We start from the raw sequence: 21,047 nt of genomic DNA, 5'->3' as shown, positions 1-21,047 counted from the left end.
AAAAGGTAGCTTACGTAAGGTGGAGGAAGCTAAGGTCAAGCTCAGCTCTACAGTATTACAGACAGGCAAGGATGGAGCTTAAAAATGTTCTGAGGAGAGCCAGGAGGGGGCACGAGAAAGGCTTGGCAGAACGGATTAGGGAGAACACAAAGGCATTTTACACTTTTGTGAGGAATAAGAGAATGGTCAAAGAAAGAGTAGGGCCAATCAGGGATAGCATAGGGAATTTGTGTGTGGAGTCTGAGGAGGTAGGGGAAGCCCTAAATGAGTTTTTTGCTTCTGTCTTTATGAAAGAAACGAAATTTGTAGTGAATGAAACCTTTGAAGATCAGGTGTGCATGCTGGAATGGATAGAGATAGAGGAAGCTGATGTGCTGAAATTTTTGTCAAACATTAAGATTGACAAGTCACCAGGTCTGGACCAGAGTTGTTCTCGGCTGCTTTGGGAAACGAGAAATGCAATTGCTTCGCCACTTGCGAAGATCTTTGCATCCTTGCTCTCCACTGGAGTCGTACCTGAGGACTGGAGAGAGGCAAATGTAATTCCTCTCTTCAAGAAAGGAAATAGGGAAATCCCTGGCAATTACAGACCAGTAAGTCTCACGTCTGTCGTCTGCAAGGTGTTAGAAAGGATTCTGAGGGATAGGATTTATGACCATCTGGAAGAGCATGACTTGATAAAATGCAGTCAACATGGCTTTGTGAGGGGCAGGTCATGCCTCACAAACCTTATTGAGTTCTTTGAGGATGTGACTAGAAAAGATGATGAGGGCCAAACTGTGGATGTGGTGTATATGGACTTCAGCAAGGCATTTGATAAGTTTCCCCATGATAGGTTCATTCAGAAGGTCAGGAGGAAGGGGATTCAGGGGAACTTAGCTGTCTGGATACAGAATTGGCTGGCCAACAGAAGACAGCGAGTGGTAGTAGAAGGAAAATATTCTGCTTGGAAGTCAGTGATGTGTGGTGTTCCACAGGGCTCTGTCCTTGGGCCTCTCCTGTTTGTAATTTTTATTAATGACTTGGATGAGGGGATTGAAGGATGGGTCAGCGAGTTTGCAGACGACACAAAGGTTGGAGGTGTCGTTGACAGTATAGAGGACTCTTGTAGGCTGCAGCGGGACATTGACAGGACGCAGAGATGGGCTGAGAGGTGGCAGATGGAGTTCAACCTGGATAAATGCGAGGTGATGCATTTTGGAAGGTCAAATTTGAAAGCTGAGTACAGGATTAAGGATAGGATTCTTGGCAGTGTGGAGGAACAGGGATCTTGGTGTGCAGGTACACAGATCCCTTAAAATGGCCACCCAAGTGAACAGGGTTCTTAAGAAAGCATATGGTGTTTTGGCTTTCATTAACAGGGGGATTGAGTTTAAGAGTCGCGAGATCTTGTTGCAGCTCTATAAAACTTTGGTTAGACCGCACTTGGAATACTGCGTCCAGTTCTGGTCGCCCTATTATAAAAAAGATGTGGATGCTTTGGAGGGACTTTTTTCATTGGAGAAAAGGAGGAGGAGAGGGGACCTAATTGAGGTATACAAGATAATGAGAGGCATAGATAGAGTCGATAGCCAGAGACTATTTCCCAGGGCAGAAATGGCTAACATGAGGGGTCATAGTTTTACGCTGGTTGGAGGAAAGTATAGAGGGAATGTCGGAGGCGGGTTCTTTACACAGAGTTGAGAGAGTATGGAATGCGTTGCCAGCAGCAGTTATGGAAGCAAGGCCATTGGGGACAGTTAAGAGACTGCTGGACATGCATATGGTCACAGAAATTTGAGGGTGCATACATGAGGATCAATGGTCAGCACAACATCGTGGGCTGAAGGGCCTGTTCTGTGCTGTACTGTTCTATGTTCTAATTTGTTGTGGATCAAACTTGAGATCCAGGCTATTTTGGATTTAGTAATGTGTAATGAGGCTTGTTTAATAGATGATGTCAGTTTATAAGATCCCCTTGAAACAATGGCCCAACATGCTAAAATTTAGCACTCAGTTTGAGAGGGAGGAACTTGAGTCAGAATCATAAGAGTACAAAGGAATGAGGGTAGAGATGGCTGGAGTGGACTGGGAAAGGAGTTTAGCAGCAAAGATGATCGAGGAACAATTGTAGAGGTTTAAGGAAATAGTTCATGGCTCACAATTATATATCCCATTGAGGAAGAAGGAACCTCGGAAGGAGATAAATCAACAATGACTAACCAGAGAAATTAAGAATAGCAGCAAAAATGAAGAAAAACTAAAGTGAAGATTAGTGGAAAGCCAGATGTTTAGGAATATTTTAAATCAAACCAAAGATGACCAAAAAAAGGTGAATATAAACTTTGAGTGTAAACTTGCAAGTAACATCAAGACAGACATAATGAGTTTACTTAAATATATAAAAAGGAAGACAGAAGCCAAAATAAACACATGGTCCACAGAGAATGTGGCTGAGGATTATCTGATCAGCCATTACCTCAATGAATGGTGGAGTGGACTCAATAGGCTGAACAGCCTACTTATCCACTTACATCTTATGGTCTTGTCAGAAGTCTGTCCTGTCCTGCCACAGATAAGAGACTATGCTTTATGGTGGTAGACAACAATGGTACACTAAACTTGAGGAGAGAATACTGAAAAATTAAATCCTCTACTTATAACCAAAGTCTCTACATCGCAAGTTCATTTTGCCCAGACTCCTACTGCTTTTATGATGGTTTGAAACTTTTGACAGAAGTCTTTATTGATAAGGTATTTTTTTGAGAAATATTTTAAAGACATAGGTGTCAGTACTATGGTAGATGAAGTAGCTGAAGGCTCTGCCATTGAAACTGGTGGAGGAGTGTAGCAGACATATGCGGTGGCTGTGAAGTATAAAAGGTTAGAATTGGAGAAGTACGAAGTGCAGAAGTGATTAAAAAGTTAGGAGACTTAACTTCCATGGGAAATAAAACATATTTGGGAACAGTGGATCCACTCTGTGTCCTCCTCCCTAAGATTGTTCATTTTCTTGCTTTTCTCACATTGCATTCAGCTTTTGCTCATTTTTCCTGACTTTTGGCGTTTCATCTATCTCAACTGCTGTTCAAAGAATCATCTATTGCAGTCCAATCTCCATGAAGTCAAAGCATTAAAACAGCAGAACATAACTGCAGGAGATATCAGTTGAGCAGACTGTGATGACAAATTGTGACATACATTTGATTATGGCAGATGAACGTAAACATATTCTAAACATAATTAACCTTAGTGGTAGATACCATTTAAATGAAAAATCTGCATATAAAAAAGAAGAAAATAAATGGGGACAGAAGTGAATTTTGCAGTAGGTTGTTGCAGCAAATTGAGAGTAAAGCTGAACCACTCCACACAGAAAGCTATAATTTTAGGCACATGACTCTGCATACGGTGAGCTCTTGATCCTAACTAGAATTTAGCTGCTTTCCCAATAGAGGGGGAAAATGAAAAGCATAAACACTTTATGTTCAGTTACAAAATCCATATCTAAGGTTTCTGGACCTTGCTGTTAATCCTCGAGTCCAGCAGCACAAGCTGAGCAAATGGAAGAATGATCTACAAACAGCACCACATAAATAAATAAAGAAAACACAGAAGCATGCCAAAATAGCTATTTAAAATTAAAAAAAAACCAACCTCCCTATCTCCAAGTGTCTCCAGAAGCAGCAGCAAAACAGTTTTGAAATGTTCATCCCATACTCCTAGTGACTCTTCCTGAATTGATTTCAGGAGTTCATACATCGCTGCTTTACGTTCTTCTATTCTTTCATTGTGATTAGAAAGTTCCTTTAGCAGCTCGGCAACCAAATCAGACTGGTCCAAGGAAGAATCTGTTTATAAAAAGTTAAATAACAATTAATGCCTAAGATTTTAATTTTTTAACATCATTGGTATTTTGAGAATAGAAATACCTTTAAATGACTTGTTGAAGTACAAAATTAGTAAAAGACCACTGGCATGGACCTCTAATCTATTAACCCCTACCTTGACAACTTGAGCATGTTTTGCCACTCAAAAACAAATCATAGTTGGTTTCAAATGGAATGACATATATGCCTTTGTCTTTATCCATTAATTCAAAAATCTACCATTCTCAGACATCAAATTTACAACTGAACAGAGATCAATTACAGTTTGAAGGCAAGAGATCCCAACTTCTACCTGAAATGTCTCTTCAATTGCTATCATATTTTGATCTTAAAGAAATTAAGCACCCAATGTATGTGAAGAAATTGTAAAAGATCAATATTTGTTGTGGAAAAACATTCATTATTGGGAAGAATGGCACTCGAAATGAAATATGAAAGATCTGGGTCTAACTTTTGGACTGTATCTGTTGTCTTACACATACAAAAGAGCAGAAAGTTTTGCCACAGCTAACATATTCCTCTTAATATCTTGAAGACTTTGATCAAACTATTCCTTTCCCTTCTAAAATCCAGGCAATACAACCTTAGTTTGTTTAATATCCTCAGACTTTGATTCCCAAGGGTGAAACTATGGTGAACCAATACTCCACCCATTGCCAACATATTTCTCCTAGTGTTCACTGCTTAAGGTATGGTCTACCCAGAGCTGAACTTTCAAATCTTGATAGGTGAGTTCTTCAGATAGAAAGGCTAATATTGCATTTGGATGTTTGCTCACTTTCTGTATTTTAATGATCCATGTTCATGGAATCTCAAGTTTCTTTGGACCTCGACTCTATGAACCGATCCACCATTATTTTATTGAATGGCAGTGAAGGGGCACAGGCAGAATGGTCTAATTCTGCGCCTATTTCTATGTTTATTTGTTCTGTTCATAAGCTTTTGTTTTCCAGTTGATCTATTTTGTGAATGTCCAAGATAGTACCTCATTTTTCTAAAGATTTGTGTACTCACTTACTCGAACAATTTCCAATTTTATGCCTTCACATACACTGCTCATAATGTTATCTATCTGACAATTTTGCCAGTCAGGGAATTTTCTTTTCATTTATTCAAGGGATGTGGCTATCTCTGGTTGCAGTTTACCCAAAGTTATTAGCATTTATTATCTGCTGAGACTCTCAGTTATTAATTTGTTATGTCTAGACTGTACTACTCCAAACAACTCCTGGTTGCACCCTGGTTCTACCCTTCATAAACTCGAGGTTGTTCAAAACTAGTTATCTCTGCCTTCATCCAGATTAAGTCCTTACTCATCATGAAGACCATGAGGACCCGATTCCAACAACACCTTGAGCTGAAGCTTTACATCATTTACAGATCTCTCCATGACCTTGTACCTCTCTTTTTCTGTGACCTCTTCCAACCCCATTTTCGGAGATATGTATAGTCCTATAATTCTGACCTCTTGAGCCTTTCAATTTTAATTGCTCTATCATCAGTAGTTGTGCCTTCAGCTACCAAGAGCCTAAATTCTGGAATTTCACTAATTCTCCTGCCGATCTTTCCTTTAGATAATATTTCAAATCTATCTTTTTGATCTTATTGATCATCTATTAAAATGTCACCAGATAGAAATGTAGAAAATTTAAGGAACAGAAGCAAGCTATTTATCCCATTGAGTTTGTGTCAGGCAATAATAAGCTATCCAGCCTAATTGCAGTTTCCAGCTTTTTCCCTATAACCTTGTAGGTTTGGCATTTAAGGTGCTCATTCAAATATTATTTAAATGGTTTCTGTGTTTACCCCTTTTTTGAGGCATTGAGTTCCAGATGCCACCCACCTTTTGAATGAAAAGTTCTCTCAATCTCCCACCAATCCTTTTACCAATTATTCCACATCTAAGCCGAGCTATTGACCTGTTTATAAAGATGATAGACTCTCTTACTTAATTCCGACTGCTCCTCTTGTAATTGTATACATTTATGTGGGTCATTGCCAAATTTTGCCGCACAACTCTCCTTTGAAGCATTTTGGGACATTTCATTATAGTATAGGTGCTACATAAACAAATAAATTGCTTTATTCGCTGGGGCATAGAATTTCAGAACTGGAAGGTTATGCTGAAACCATATAAAAATTGGTTAGACCATAGCTGGAGTACTGTGCACAGTTCTGGAATTCATATTAAAGGAAGGATGTGATTGCACTGGAGAGGGACCATAGAAAATTTACCATGACGCTGCCTCGGCTGGACAGTTTCAGTCACTTGTGGAGGAGAAATTGGACAGACTGGAGCTTTTTTTTAAAAAAAACAGCAGAGTAGCTTGAATGGGAACAGATTGAGATGTGTAAACGTATAATGGACATATATAGGATGGATAAGAAGGATTCCTTGATGGAGGTATCAATAGCCAAAGGTACGGATTTAAAGAATGGGGCAGAAGGGTTCGGGGAAAAGGGGTGGGTGGGTGTGCATGGTGGGAATCTGGAACTCTCTGGCTGTAAGGGTGGTAGAGGCAGAAAACCTTTAAGTAGTATTTAAATTGGCACTTGCGATGCCAAGACGCACAAGGCTATGGATTAAGTGTTGGAAGATGGAATTTAGAATGGTTAGGTGGTTGGTTTTGACCAGTATTGATGGAGGGGCAGAAGGGTGCTTTTGATCTCTATGATTAAATCTAGAATACCAATGGATCAAGAGAATTCCCACTAATACCAAATGATTTATTCACAGTAAATAGAGAAAGACACATGTCACAGGTACTGATGTACGACCAAAAGCAGGCAACACATCTCCATTTTAAGCCAAAAGATCAGGAACTGCCATAATGATCAGTGAGCTTGTTAACTCTGCTGTGAAATGCCTGTCTGAACCACTGTTCATTATATTGGAGGAGATCTGCAGATTAAAATCTGGGACAACCACCTCTGGTATGACAATCGAGGGTGAAACCAGGGTCACATCAACAAGTAAATAATTGTAGTACCTAGCTATCATATTTTATAGAATGTTGTTAGTACTTAAGGCTAACATGCAGTTAATGGCAATAAAGAAGCAATAATATTAAGAAATATCAAAATGTACAAAAAAAAAGCAAAATCAACTTAACGTTTTAATTCTACAATAAAATTTGCACAAAGGACTCTTTGGAAAGAAAATCACTGAGGCATGAGTGCAGTCTTCCAGAAAGGAGCAGGTGCAAATATCTGTTCCTATAATTTTCCAGATTGTAAAAAAACCAACTAACCCTTTTGGAGGTCCAGAGAACACGGAGTACAGAGAGAATTGTATTAACTCATGCTGTTGTCACATTTTGAAAACTGCATCTGCTAGACAAAATGTTTTGTCAACGAAGTATTACCTGATTCGATGTTTGTGATGCTAACATGTCAACAGAAGATATCAAATACTGGTACAGCAGTTTCATATGCTGACATAATTTTCATTCATTATGACCTTGAAAGAAACCCAGTAAAAACTAGATATTTATAAATGTACAACACAATGTGTGTACTGTTTGGTATTCGTGAAGTTAAACTAATGAAGTGTTAATTTACTATTGAAAATACTACTTTTCCATGTGTAGCAGAGATACATCAATCCACTAAAGCAATAAAAATATTTCCTTCCAGGAGTTATCTTTACATAAAAGGTATTGCATACTAAAAACAATCTTGGAAGCACAGAACATCAAAATAACCAAATTTATTAATATGATCTCTCAATTTGTTCTAGCAGCTCTTCCAGATTTGCAGCTTATAACAGTAATTCTCAGCAGAACATTGCAATGATAACACATTGACTACCAACTCCAAAGTTTAGATCATCATGAAGTATGCAATTATCCTTTCACAAGCCCCACTTTGGGGAAAAAAAGAGTAAAGCAACAGAAAATTAAAAGAAACAAACATTCTTGCGTGGGTTGAAAGGCACTTTATTTTGCCATTTAGAATGGAATATTTCAGCTAAGAACTAATACGGCCTGAGGGTCAAGGAATTAAGAAATATAGGCAGATTTATTCAAGGAATATAATCTTGACAACATGGATGTCAACTCACTTTTCTTGAAAAAGTTCCTAAAACCACTACATCCTTTACGCACAACTAATACAACAGTATTTTTTGCTCCAACTCAGAACAGGTCAAAGTTTTTCCAATGTGTGCCAAAGATGACTGCTAATTGCACCAAAACATTTTTCTCTTCTAACTGGATTACGCAGCAACGTCACTTCAATTCAAGATCTACATTAGAAATGTCTCATGCAATCATTCATTATAGAAAAGTGAAAAAACTAATCAGAATTTTTTTTGTCAAGTAGGAGGTTAGACTTTAAAATTATTTTTTTTTACTTAAAGGTTACCAATTTGTTGGTGTGGGGATGGATAGTGCTAATAAAGATAAATGCTGAAGGTTTGAAAATAAAAACAAAAATGTTGGAGAAGTTCAAAAGGTTTGGCAAGATCCATGTAGAGAGAAACAAATTAATGTTTTGAATGCAATTACTTATTCAGAAGTAATGTGGAACAGTCTTGGACGTTATACTAAAATGGGGTAGAGAAAAGTATCCATAGTATGATCCCAGCAAAGATTAATTTAGTTGGGCTGGCAGCATCTGCGGAGAGAGAAACACATTTTCTGAGTCCAATATAATTCTACCCCAGAATTCTTGTCTCTTCACAGATGTTGCAAGGCCAGTTGGGTTTCTCCAGCACTTCATCGTTATTTTATTGCAGATCTCCAACATCCACAGTAACATGCTTTTAATTCATTAGTGTCCTTTTCTTTGTATTAGAACAGCTACTGCATCAGATCTGGTCTCCTGGCATTTTGGAATCTCAAGAGCAGGGCACTTGTTTTTTGATGGTTTTGTTTTCAGCATGAGCACACCTTTATTTTGTTATTAGCACTTACTCTGGATCTATGCCTTTTTTTCTCTATAACCATTAAGACATGTTTTGCCTTTTGTTCTGTGACATCTTTGATCTCCAATCTCTCCAAACAGCCCTTCTATTCCACTTGCCCCTCCCCCTTTCAACGACATAAAACCCTTTGACTTTTCCACCTTTGTTCAGTTCTGAATGAATCAAAATGTCAACTCTCATTCTCAGTCAACAGATGATGTCAGACCTGCACAGTTTCTCCAACATTTTCTATTTCTATTTATAATGGATAGATTCAGATTCTGGTGCTTTTATGTTTGAATCAGGGAGTTTGAAGGAGATTTTCTTCTGTTATGTCTAATGAGACAGTATTTGAAGCTGACATTGCTTGTCCAATATCTTGTGGTGTTTACACAGGTGACATCTGAAAATACCTTTAAACTGGAGGATCTTTAATTTCTTGGATCTCTCTCATGGAGGATGCCTTTTCTGTTGAAACAGGCAGTTGTTCAGTTGCAGTATCTTGAGGATCTTTAATCTCAAATTCCCTTTGTAGATGATGGCAGTCCTGTTGAAACAGGAACTTTTTTTTCAGTATCCTGGTTCAGCAGACCAGGCCAAATATTCTTGATCCAGTTTTGGTTCCAACAGGGCCATTCAGTCCCTGACCTCATTAACATGGTTCAAACATGGACAAAAAAAAACTGAATTCCAGACGTGAAGACAAGTGACAGCCCTTGACATCAAAGGGTCCTAGCAAAATTGGAATCAATGAAAATCAGGGGGTAAACTCTCCATTGGTTGGAATCATACCTGGCATGTATGATGGTCAGTTATCTCAGCTCCAAGAGATCTCTGCAGAAGTTCCTTAGGATAGTGCCCTATGCTGAAAATGTGTTGCTGGAAAAGCGCAGCAGGTCAGGCAGCATCCAGGGAACAGGAGAATCGACGTTTCGGGCATAAGCCCTTCTTCAGGCTTATGCCCGAAACGTCGATTCTCCTGTTCCCTGGATGCTGCCTGACCTGCTGCGCTTTTCCAGCAACACATTTTCAGCTCTGATCTCCAGCATCTGCAGTCCTCACTTTCTCCTCATAGTGTCCTAGGCCCAATCATCTTCAGTGGCTTCATCAATTACCTTCTCTTTATCATCAGGTCAGAAGTGGGATGCTTGTGAATGTTGCATAATGCTCAACAGAATTCACATCTCCTCAGATTCTGAAGTAGTCCATGCTCAAAAATGCAATAAGGTTTGGATAATATCCAGGCTCGGGTTGACAAGTAGCAAGTAACATTCATGCCACATAAATGCCAGACAATGACCATCCCCAACAAGAGACAATTTAATGAGCACCTCTTAATATGGTATTGCCATCACTGAGTCCCAAACTATCAATATTCTGGGGGTTTACTATTCACTAGAAACTCAACTGGACTCACCATATAAATACAGTGGCTACAAGAGCAAGTCAAAAACTCACGTCCTGACTCCCTAAACCATCTACATGGCACAGTCAAGAGTATGATAGAATACTCCCACTTGCCTGGGTGAGTGGAGGTTCAACATCACAAGTAGCATGACACCATCCAGGACAAAGCAGCCTGCTTGAATGTGCTCAGTAGTAGTGTGTACTATCTATTGGATGCAGTGCAGGAATTCACCAAAACTCCTCAGACAGTACCAGCCAAACCCACGACTTCTTCATCTGGAAGGACAACAGCAGCAGATACATGGGAACACCACCAAGTGCAAGTTCCCCTCCAAGCTACTTAGCATTCTTACTTGGAAATATATCTTTTACTGTTCCTGGATCAAAAATCCTTGAATTTCCTCTTGAAAAGCAATGTGGGTCTACCTACAGCACATGGACTACAGTGGTTCAAGAAGGTAAGCTCAATGCCACCTTCTCAAAGCAGCTAGAGATGGGCAATAAATTCTGCCCAGCCAGTGATGTCCACTTCCCATGAGTGGATTAAAACTGTCCAGAAGTTTTGGATGTCATTTGGAACTCCATGACACCTAGTCCCCAATCTGTGTTAGCAGCTTTTTATTCTCAATCTGATGGTATATCTGTGACGAAGTGTGTAGAACTTTTGGTTCAAATTGTTGCTAAGGTTGGACACATTCATTCGTGGTCATTAATAGCATTACTCATGAAATCAGCATGTTCATTTCATTAGTTGCATTTCTTTGAAGATTACTTCTTTGCTTGGCACGATTTCTCTCACCGACATTTACAATTCTTCGGGTGCAAGTAAAAAAACTAAAATCTGTTTGAACTCAGATCTTCTAAATTACCTCAGCATGTGACATCAGACTTAAATCTGTCGTCATTACTGTTTACTACAATCGGAGGTGAGAGAAAATTGGAACCAGGGGAAACAAAATTCACTAGTTGAAGTTATACCTACCTCAAAAGGAAGTTGATGGTGCTTCTTGGAGCAAGCAAAAAAGAAATTGTTGGAGAAACTCAGCAGGTCTGGCAGCATCTGTGTATAGAAAGCAGAGTTAATGGTTCCAGTCCTGTGACCCTTCTTCAGATTTCGAAACAGGTGGGGTGTGAAGTATTAAAGAAGGTAAGCTTCCAAGCTACAGTTGTAAAGGTGAAACCATATCTACTGTATACACTTTGGTCTCCTCACTTAAGGAAGGATAGATGTGCATTTGAAACAGTTTATAGAATGCTGTACATCTCTATGACTCTATAAGATGTATAAAGCTGATTCCTGTTTTAAGAAAAATGTAAGATTCTGAAGGATATTCATAGGTTAGATGCTGACAGAATATTTCCCCTGGTAGGGAGATCTAGAACGAGGTCACAGTCCAAAAATTAAGAGTTCTCCCATTTAAGACAGAGATCATGAAGAACTTCTCTCAGAACTGTTAATGCTTGGAATTTACTTCCACATAGAGCACTGGAGGCTGTGCCATTGAATATATTCAAGGTTGAGCTAGACAAGAGCTTTTTGTTAAAATTTACAAAGGAATCAAGGGTTATAAGAGGTTTATTTTTAGAGGCATTGTAATTCACACTCGTATTTTGCAAAAGTATTGCCAGGTAACGGATTTGCAATTGAGCTTGTTCAGAATTCTCACTTATCTAGTAGAATTCAGTCTAAGTGCAGCAAATTTCAAACCCATGTTGGCCACAACAATACATTTCTGGCTGCAAATTGTCATAGATGGTGAAGTAGATCCTTACAGACCAGTTGTGCACAATAGAGGATGTTAAAGTGAGAGTTCAATCTGCCAGGGCTGACCAATGACTCCTTCCACCAATGGTTGATACTATTGAAGAGACAAGGGAATTGCATCCACTTGTGTCTTCAATATGCTCAGGGTCCCACACAATTGCATGGCCTGAACAATGCCCTTGTTGTAAAAGAATCTTCAGAATGAAGAAATTGTTTTACAATGACATGGAGTCTGATCTGACAGGCCATCTGCATGGAGATTACAAAAAGGGACAGAAATATGTAGCACAAGCAGATGGCCTTATGCAGGTGGGTGGAAGTGGATTCCATTTTGGTTTTTCTAAAAGTAAAACTACAATCAGCTTCATGCGAAGTTTGTAAAATCTATTCCATGAAAGAGAAGTATTTCACTGTGGACATTGAAAAGAAAAAGTACAAGAGATCAGCCAGAGGGCTGGAGATTATAAAAATGTGATATAAGGTAGGATGGCAGGAGTGTTAAATGGCAGAGTGAATTGTAAACGTAGGTCTATGAAAGGCAAGATGTGGAGACGCCGGTGTTGGACTGGGGTGTACAAAGTTAAAAATCACACAACATCAGGTTACAGTCCAACAAGTTTATTTGGAAGCACTAGCTTTCGGAGTGCTGCTCCTTCAACAGGCGGTTGTCCACCTGATAAGAGACAACTTATGGTGTCAGCTACCATGTCTTAAAGTATCCAATTTTAATGTATCAGGTTTACTTATCACCAAATTCATAAATCTGAGTCACCGTATAGAGCTTGGACAAAAAAATGTGGCAATCATGTACAATTCATTTATTTTGTAAGCTATGATTTCTATTAATTTGTCCAGGTGAATACCATTTGCTTTTAATGTTAAAGCACTTTTCCATTATATTCATTAGTTAATAATATTTAAATGACCTTTTCAGTTTTAAAGTTGAATACAGAAACTTCTAACAATAGACCATTAGATAATGAGCTTCTGAGAACAATGTACTATCGCAAAAGTAAAGTACTGAATCCTGAAATCTGTTTGCTACTTACCATCAGGAAATTGTTCAGCATCATCATCAAACATGGCTTCCTTTAAGGCAGACTTATTGACAGAAGTGCTATCAGAATAATTATAAGGATTATAATCACGTGATCGTGAGCTACTACGTTGGGGTGTGGTGTTCACCAGTAATGTTTTATTATCCAGAGAAGTTCGCCCTGAGTCAGTGGCATCACCGCCTCCCCGAATATCGCTAACTCCACCAATGGCCTAAAGAACGATGTGGAAAAATAAGTATCATTAGTGGAACCATAGTTTAAATTCAGGAATACCACTATTCACCCATACCAAAGTGTCTCTTTATGTCCAGTTATGAGTGATCTGTTTCAAATGATCATTCATTTGTAAAATCAAGTCATTGATACCTTGTCAACATGTCCACTCTTAATGTGGAAACCCAGTAAATAAGTACTTCTCAACTCAATGAGCAAAGGGTTAATGGTCCCAAATGGCATTTCACTTGAACTGAACTCAGCATCAATATTTCTAAATTACCAAATCTTAGCAGGACTTAGACACTTAATGATAAGGTCCAAGGGAGACCTTGCTGAACAGAGACCTTGGAGTGCAGGTTCATAGCTCCTTGAAAGTGGAGTCGCAGGTAGTTATGATAGTAAAGGTAGTGTTTTCCTTTATTGGTCAGAGCATTGAGTATAGGAGTTTGGAGGTCACGTTGCAGCTGCACAGTATGTTGTTCAGGCCACTTTTGGAATATTGTGTACAACTCTGGTCTCCTTCCTACTGGAAGGATTTTGTGAAACTTGAAAGGATTCAGAAAAAATTTACGAGGATGTGGCTAGGGTTGGAGGATTTGAGCTATAGGGAGAGGAGGAATAGGCTGGGGCTGTTTTCCCTGGGGCATCGGAGGCTGAGGGGTGACCTTATAAAAGGTTTATAAAATCATGAGAGGCATGGATAGGGTAAACAGACAAAGTCTTTTCCCTGGGATGGGGGAGTCCAGAATGAGGGCATAGGTTTAGGGTGAGAGGGGAAAATATATAAGAGAGACTTAAGGGGCAACTTTTTCACGCAGAGGGTGGTGTGTGAATGGAACGAGTTGCTAGAGGAAGTGGTGGAGGCTAGTACAATTGCAACATTTAAAAGGCATCTGGATGGGTATATGACGAGGAAGGGTTTAGAGGGATATGGGCCAACTGCTGGCAGGTGGGACTAGATTAGGTTGGGATGTCTGGTTGGCATGGACGAGTTGGACCGAAGGGTCGACTTTCATGCTGTACATTGCTATGACTTTATGACACGATTTCCATGCACAAAGCCATGCTGAATATCCCTGATCAGTCTTTGCTTCTCCAAATACACGTAAATGCTGTGTCTCAGAATCCCCTCGAACAACTTACTCACTGGTCGATAGTTCACAGGCTTCTTGCAGCCTTTCTTAGGTCAATCCACAACATTAGCCACCTTCCAGTACTTCATCTGTGGCTATAGATGATACAATATCTCTGCAAGTGGCCCCACAATGTCCTGGATACACTTGATCCAGTCCTGGAGATCTCTCTACCTTTATACTTTAAGACCTCTAGCTCTTCCTCTTCTGTAATGTGGACTCTTTTCAAGACAATATTTATTTCCCTGAGTTCCTAAGCTTCTACGTCTTTCTCCACAGTAAATACTGAAGCAAAGTATTTGTTCAGTATCGCTCCCATCTCCCGTGATTCCACACATAGACATCCTTGTTTATCTATAAAGGGGCCTTATTCTCTCTCTCTAATTGCTCTTTTGCCTTTAATTCACTCGTAGAATCTCTTTGGATCATCCTTAACCTTATATGCCAAAGCTATCTCATATCCCCTTTTTGTCTTCCTGATTTTTGCTCTCTTAAGAATGCCCCTACTTTCCTTGTACGCTTCAAGAGATTCAAATGATCCCAGTTGTTTATACCTGACATATGCCCCCCTTCTTCATTCCTGAGTTGGTTCCACAGCATATTGTTCTCGACATCCCCAGCTCTTTTTAGAACAGTGTTGTTATGCTTAATTCGGCAGGCTTAGAGGTATAGTAAAATGCATCTGTACTTTGGTAATTTTCAATGTTACTAGGATATAGTATGCATCTAGATGTGCATGCATCTTCTGAGAGGAGAATATAAAACTTGGGACTATAAGCGTACAAATGTCGGCATCATTCAGTATTTGGGAACAGAACCTGCTGGATATTCTGAGGAGCAAGTAATTTCATTTTTTGGATTTAACTTATTTCCAGTCACCTGTTATGATTTATGCACTTGTATAATTTAACAAAATTGTGTACAAAAATAATGAAGGGCATAGATAGGGTGGGTAAGAAGAATCAATAACTAGTGAGCAATAATTTAAGGTAAAGGGCAGGTGGTTCAGAGAGAACTTAGGGAAAAAAAATTCATTCAAAATTTGGTGAGTGTTTAGAACTCAGTGCCTGCAAGAATGGTAGCAGTGAGAATCATCACAACATTAAACAACATGTGGATGGTTACTTGAAGTGTCACAGCATACGAGGTACTGGCTTGAGGGTTCTTATGGTGCAATGGCCGTATCTCTACCTCTGGACCAGGAGAACCAGGTCAAGACCCATCTACTCAAAAGCTGCATAAACAACATCTCTGAACAGGTTGATTAGAAGTGTTGGAAAGTCGGACTATTGTAAATGATAGTTGATTGCCGCATCACGATTGGCTGAAGGGCCTCTTTCCATGTTGTGAAATTCTACGACAAGACACCTGTACAAATTACAAAGGGAAGACAGACATGTTCTTGAACCATGCAGGTTCCCCATCAATATCTCAAAGACAAGAAGAGGTCATTCAGCATTTTGAGTTCTATCATGGCGGATCTGTACTTCAGCTCTAATTAATCCAGTTGTTCTGCAGATCTTGTTATTCTAAAATAATAACAACCTGTTGATCTCAGTCTTAAATTTCAAATGGCTCAAAATCCACACCTTTTAGGTGTTAGATATTCATCAGTCTGGATTTGAAAAGGTGTTACCAGATTCACTCTTGAATAGTCTAACTCTAATTTAAATGTTATGATCCCTTGTGTTGGTTTTCTCCATTACAGGAAATATTTGCTCTATTTCTACTCCACTGATACCTGTTCTTAGTATTTAAATTGGAAATCCCCTCAGTCAAAATTTAATTATTTGATAGCCACAGGGAACCTATTTGAAACAATTAAGTACAATATATATAAAACAACTAGAGGGAGCAAAGAACATACAGAATATAATTCCTTATTAAGTTAAGGAAAACAAGTTATCCAACTTAGTTGATTTATGAATGAATTATTGAAATACATGAAAACCTCTCAAAATGTGAGCACCATACACATTTAATTATAAAAATAGAAGTTGCTGAACAAGCTCAGCAGATCTGGCAGCATCTGTGAAGAGAAATCAGAGTTAACGTCTTGGGTCCAATAACTCTTCCTCAGAACAGTTACCAGACCTGAAACATTAACTCTGATGTCTCTGCACAGATGCTGCCAGACCTGCTGAGTTTTCCTAGAAATTTTATTTTTGTTTCTAACTTACAGCATCCATAGTTCTTTTGGTTTTTATTTTGCACAGTTAAATATGTTGGCATTATATTGCCTCCATTCATGATGCTCAAGAGCATTTAGATATCTATGATCTATTCTGATCACTGGCAAGCTCCTCAAGCCTGTGGGCTAAATTTAGTTTGTTATGCAGTTATATATGGGCTTATTGATTGAAGAAAATTTGTTTTGAAGACCTTGCCATGAGTGCTATTCACCAAGGGTAGCCAACCATTGTCTTATAAGACCACTTACCTTCACGTCATGCTACATATTCCCACATTTCAACTATCAAATTCAAGTTACATGTAAAGTAATTCTTGTATAAGCCAAAATATATTTATACTTAAAAATCATATTTATGTAGTCAAAAATAGTCTCTCAACTCCAACCTGATTTACAAACCAGCTTACTGAATTTGTTGTTCTAATTCAGGACTTCACCACAAGGTAACAATCATCTGGCTTTCCCAGGTAGATAATGTCTTGTTTGATTCTCATAGTGTAGTTTAAATGAAACATATTGTGAAATTAAGTCATTGTTCAATTTGCTGGTGGTTGCTACATTGCTCTTGTAAATATTATAATGGAAGTTAATTGTATTCCAAAGGGCCAATTAAGAGCTTCAGTGGAAATCTAGATAAATTGCAAAACAATTTAAGCTCCATCAGCACAGGAAGACAAATTAATTTCACAAGGATTACTTAACACTTATTATTCTGTAAATGCATTTACATCAGAACCAATTTAAAGTAAATCCAAAACATTTAAATTACAAAGATATTTGGAACTCCTCTAGTTAAAAAGGATATTAATGCACTGAAAATTCAACTAAGGCTATTTCACTGAGGAAAGCATTATATAGTCAAGCATTATGCTAACGTTACCTTTACATTTGCCATGTGTTCGTTTGTATGAGACTTACAGAGATGATTTTCCCACTCTTCATCTGGAATACTCATGCTATTGGTGGCATCTCAGACATAGATCCAGTTCAATTAACTCAAGAGTTGGAAATTGTCCTTATACTTCAATTATGCATTAGAACTTTCAGCCATTTTGAGGGGGAGAGGGTGCAAGAGAAACAGTAGTGGGAATACTACATATTTTTGACTTGTCCAAGAAACACCCTCTCCAAACTGACATTAGGAAAGATCAAATACCTTTTAAGAAAAGTAGTTAAATATTTACCAGTTCTCCATCCTCATCTTTTTTAGCATCCCGTCTCAAAGGTTCATTCATTTCTTCTTGACTAAGGAGACTAAAATTCTGGATTGCTTCAGTCATTCCCCGAAGAGAGCAGTATATTTCTTCGGAATTCATGTTCTCTGCATCATAGCTGAATGCACTGTTGACAGGACAAAAAGCATGAACTTTGAAAGTTTTATTGTAGAGGTTTCTGTTGACTAAATATTTTAGCTTGGCCACAAAGAATATCATGGAGAAAGTGAGGACTGCAGATGCTGGAGATCAGAGCTGAAAATGTGTTGCTGGAAAAGCGCAGCAGGTCAGGCAGCATCAAAGGAGCAGGATTCCTGAAGAAGGGCTCATGCCCGAAACGTTGATTCTCCTGTTCCTTGGATGCTGCCTGACCTGCTGTGCTTTTCCAGCAACACATTTTCAGCTCCACAAAGAACATCATATCCAATTTTGGGCACTGCGCTTTGGAAGGATCTGAAGGCCTTACAGAATACAGAAAGTTGATGGAATAAGGTACTTTAGTTACATGGTTAAATCAGAGAAACTATGGTTAGAAATTTAGGGAAATAGTAGCAAGGTAGATCATTTGATCCTCTGACTTCCAGTAAATTAGATTGTGGATTATCTATAATTTCAAAGCCATTTTCATTCCTATCCCCATATTCTTTGATATCTTATATCAAGATTAGGTTAGATTACAGTGTGGAAACAGGCCCTTCGGCTCAACAAGTCCACACCGACCCGCCGAAGCGCAATCCACCCATACCCCTACATTTACCCCTTACCTAACACTACGGGCAATTTAGCATGGCCAATTCACCTGACCTGCACATCTTTTGGACTGTGGGAAGAAACCGGAGCACCCGGAGGAAACCCACGCAGACACGGGGAGAACGTGCAAACTCCACACAGTCAGTCGTCTGAGGCGGGAATTGAACCCGGGTCTCTGGAGCTGTGAGGCAGCAGTGCTAACCACTGTGCCACCGTGCCGCCCACTAAGAAATCTCTTGATCTCTATCTTCAATGCACTCAAAGAGTGAGCCTCCACAGGAGAGGGTGCTATTTCATCAAGGCCTCTTTGCTCCTGTATTCAAATCCTCTTGCAATAAAAGTTAACAGATGCTTTCATAATTGCTTCTTGTATTTGCATGTGTTTCATAAGTCCATGAACTGTAGCATCATCCAGATCCCTTTGAACACTTCCATCTCTTGCTAATTAAAAAAAACATGTAAATTTGTTTTTCTTACCAAAATTGATAAGTTATCATTTTTTCACACATAATTTCGCCTGCCATGTTTTTGCACAGGCACCTAATCTGTCCAACCCTCTTGAAACCTCTTTGCATCTTCCTCATAACTCTCAACCTCACCCAGTCCAGTCTCCACATTACACTGTATTGTTTCCCATGTCCAAATCATTGAAATAGATTGTGTATAGCTGAGGTCCAACCACTGATCCTTGAAGTATCTCACTGGTAAGAATTACTTGCTTATTCCTATTCTGTTCTCTTTGTAAGCCAATTTTCAATCAATGCTAGCAAATTACACCCGATCCCATGTGTTTTAATTTTGTTTACTAGCCTTGTGTATGGGATCTTATTTAAAATCTTCTAAAAATCAGATACACCACATCTACTGGTTCCTCCTCATCTATTCTACTAACTACATCATTAATGTATTTCAACAGGCTTATCAAATGTTATTTCCTTTTCATAAAGCTATTCTAACTCTGCGTAATTCTACCATTATATTTTAATTATCCAGTTATCACATTCTTTGTAATAGATTCTCACGTTTTCCCTACTAGTGGTGTCAGGTTGACAGGTCTGTAGTTTCTAATTTTCTCTTTCCCTCTTTTCTTAAATAGTGCAGTTAACCTTAATACTGGCCATTCCAGAATCTATAGAATTTTGAAAGTTGATTATCAATACTTCCACTACCTTTACAGCCACCTCTTCTAACACTTCGAGATTTGGGTCATAAGGTCCAGAACATTTATTAACTTGCAGTGCCATTAATTTCATGAGAGCTACTTTTAGTTCTTCATTCTCCGTAACCCTGTTCAATTGTAAGAAGACTTTGTTTTTGTAAACCTGTGTCATTGCAATTAAAAACAACTTGCAGTTTGCCTTCAAAATTGTACGCTGTACGTGTATGCCAACTTGGTGTTCTTTGCACTATTGTACCCAATTGTTCCAATATTTACCACTCTTAAACTTCTTAAAACTATTCTGTTTTTCCATTCTTACAACCAAAGAGAAAAACCTCACATTTTCTGACATTACAGTTCAACCGCCACCTTATTGGCCACAACTATTCTACCAGTATTCTTTTTCTGTCTTTGTCTTCCTAGCAGTGGTTGTAGGGTCCTGAGGCAGAAGGTGACATGTTCTTCCTCCAGCTGGCAGATGGCTTTGATCTTGATTTGGCGGTGAAGGAATTATATGTCCTTTTTGTTTGGGGGGGGGGGGGGTAGGGAAGTGGGGGTGGGGGGGGTTGGCCACAGGTTGGCTGAGTGCTTGGTGTAGGTGGACCAAACATGTTCCCTGAACCACTATGCAACTGAGCAGTTTGTCTCCCCGATGTAGAGGGTAAAGTCAACGACAATACAGTGGTTATGGTCCTTGTCTAATAATCCAGAGGTCTGGACCAATAGTCAGAACATATGCTCAAATGCCTTCATGGTAGTCATTATGGGAGTTTGAAATCAATTAAAATTTATAGAAATCAAAAGCTTGAATCAGTAAAATGAAAATAGAAACTTTCGGACTGTTGTTAGAAATGACTGAGGAAAATGTTTTTGTCTCAGAAGATTTTGCAACCTTGGAAGATTCTTCCTCAGCAGGTAGTGTAGCAGGGTCATTGAGGATTTTTAAGACAGAGGTGGATAGATTCTTATTAGGAAAGAGTATTGAGTTATTATGGTTAAATGTGAATGTGGAATTTGTAACACAACTAAATCAGCCATGATTGAGTGAAAGGTGGAGCAGGCTCAAGATGTCAAAGGTCTCCTATCTGTTTCTTTTTTGTATGCTTGTACAAAGCATTTTCTGCAAGTAAGGCACTTCAATAGTACAGTAAAGAATGGAGAACTTTAGCTCTCCTAATATTAACTAAGAAAGGCACAGATGGAGCAGATTTCTTAAACTGCATTTAGGTGAAGGTTTATAACCTGTATTTAGGAAGCCACCAAGAGAAAAAATGGTACTATACTTATTTTAAAGAAATAAGCTGGGCACGTGGAATGGATTCAGCTGTGGAATATTTTGGTGGATGTGATCATAAATCAGTTACATTTATGGAAAAGAA

General features: G+C 38.9%; 1 protein-coding gene across 29 annotated transcripts in view; it reads right to left on the bottom strand.

Moving 5' to 3' along the window:
* The window catches only part of clasp2 (cytoplasmic linker associated protein 2), a 320,784-nt gene that overhangs the window by 25,067 nt on the left and 274,670 nt on the right, over nt 1-21,047 (bottom strand). For 27 of the 29 annotated variants that reach the window (XM_043688861.1, XM_043688864.1, XM_043688871.1 and 24 more), the window contains 3 exons: nt 17,730-17,886; nt 12,997-13,216; nt 3,637-3,830 (listed from right to left, as the gene is read on the bottom strand). In XM_043688861.1, coding sequence (XP_043544796.1) covers nt 3,637-3,830; nt 12,997-13,216; nt 17,730-17,886 — 571 coding nt within the window. Of the gene's footprint in view, nt 1-2,458; nt 2,546-3,636; nt 3,831-11,164; nt 11,243-12,996; nt 13,217-17,729; nt 17,887-21,047 lie in introns of those variants that run through there. The other 2 variants (XM_043688883.1, XM_043688884.1) reach the window with 2 other exon arrangements.

Source organism: Chiloscyllium plagiosum, chromosome 4, assembly GCF_004010195.1.
Source record: "Chiloscyllium plagiosum isolate BGI_BamShark_2017 chromosome 4, ASM401019v2, whole genome shotgun sequence".
In the NCBI taxonomy this organism is placed as follows: domain Eukaryota; kingdom Metazoa; phylum Chordata; class Chondrichthyes; order Orectolobiformes; family Hemiscylliidae; genus Chiloscyllium; species Chiloscyllium plagiosum.
Note: the sequence above shows the minus strand (reverse complement) of the source record. Positions and strands in the feature narration are given on the sequence as shown.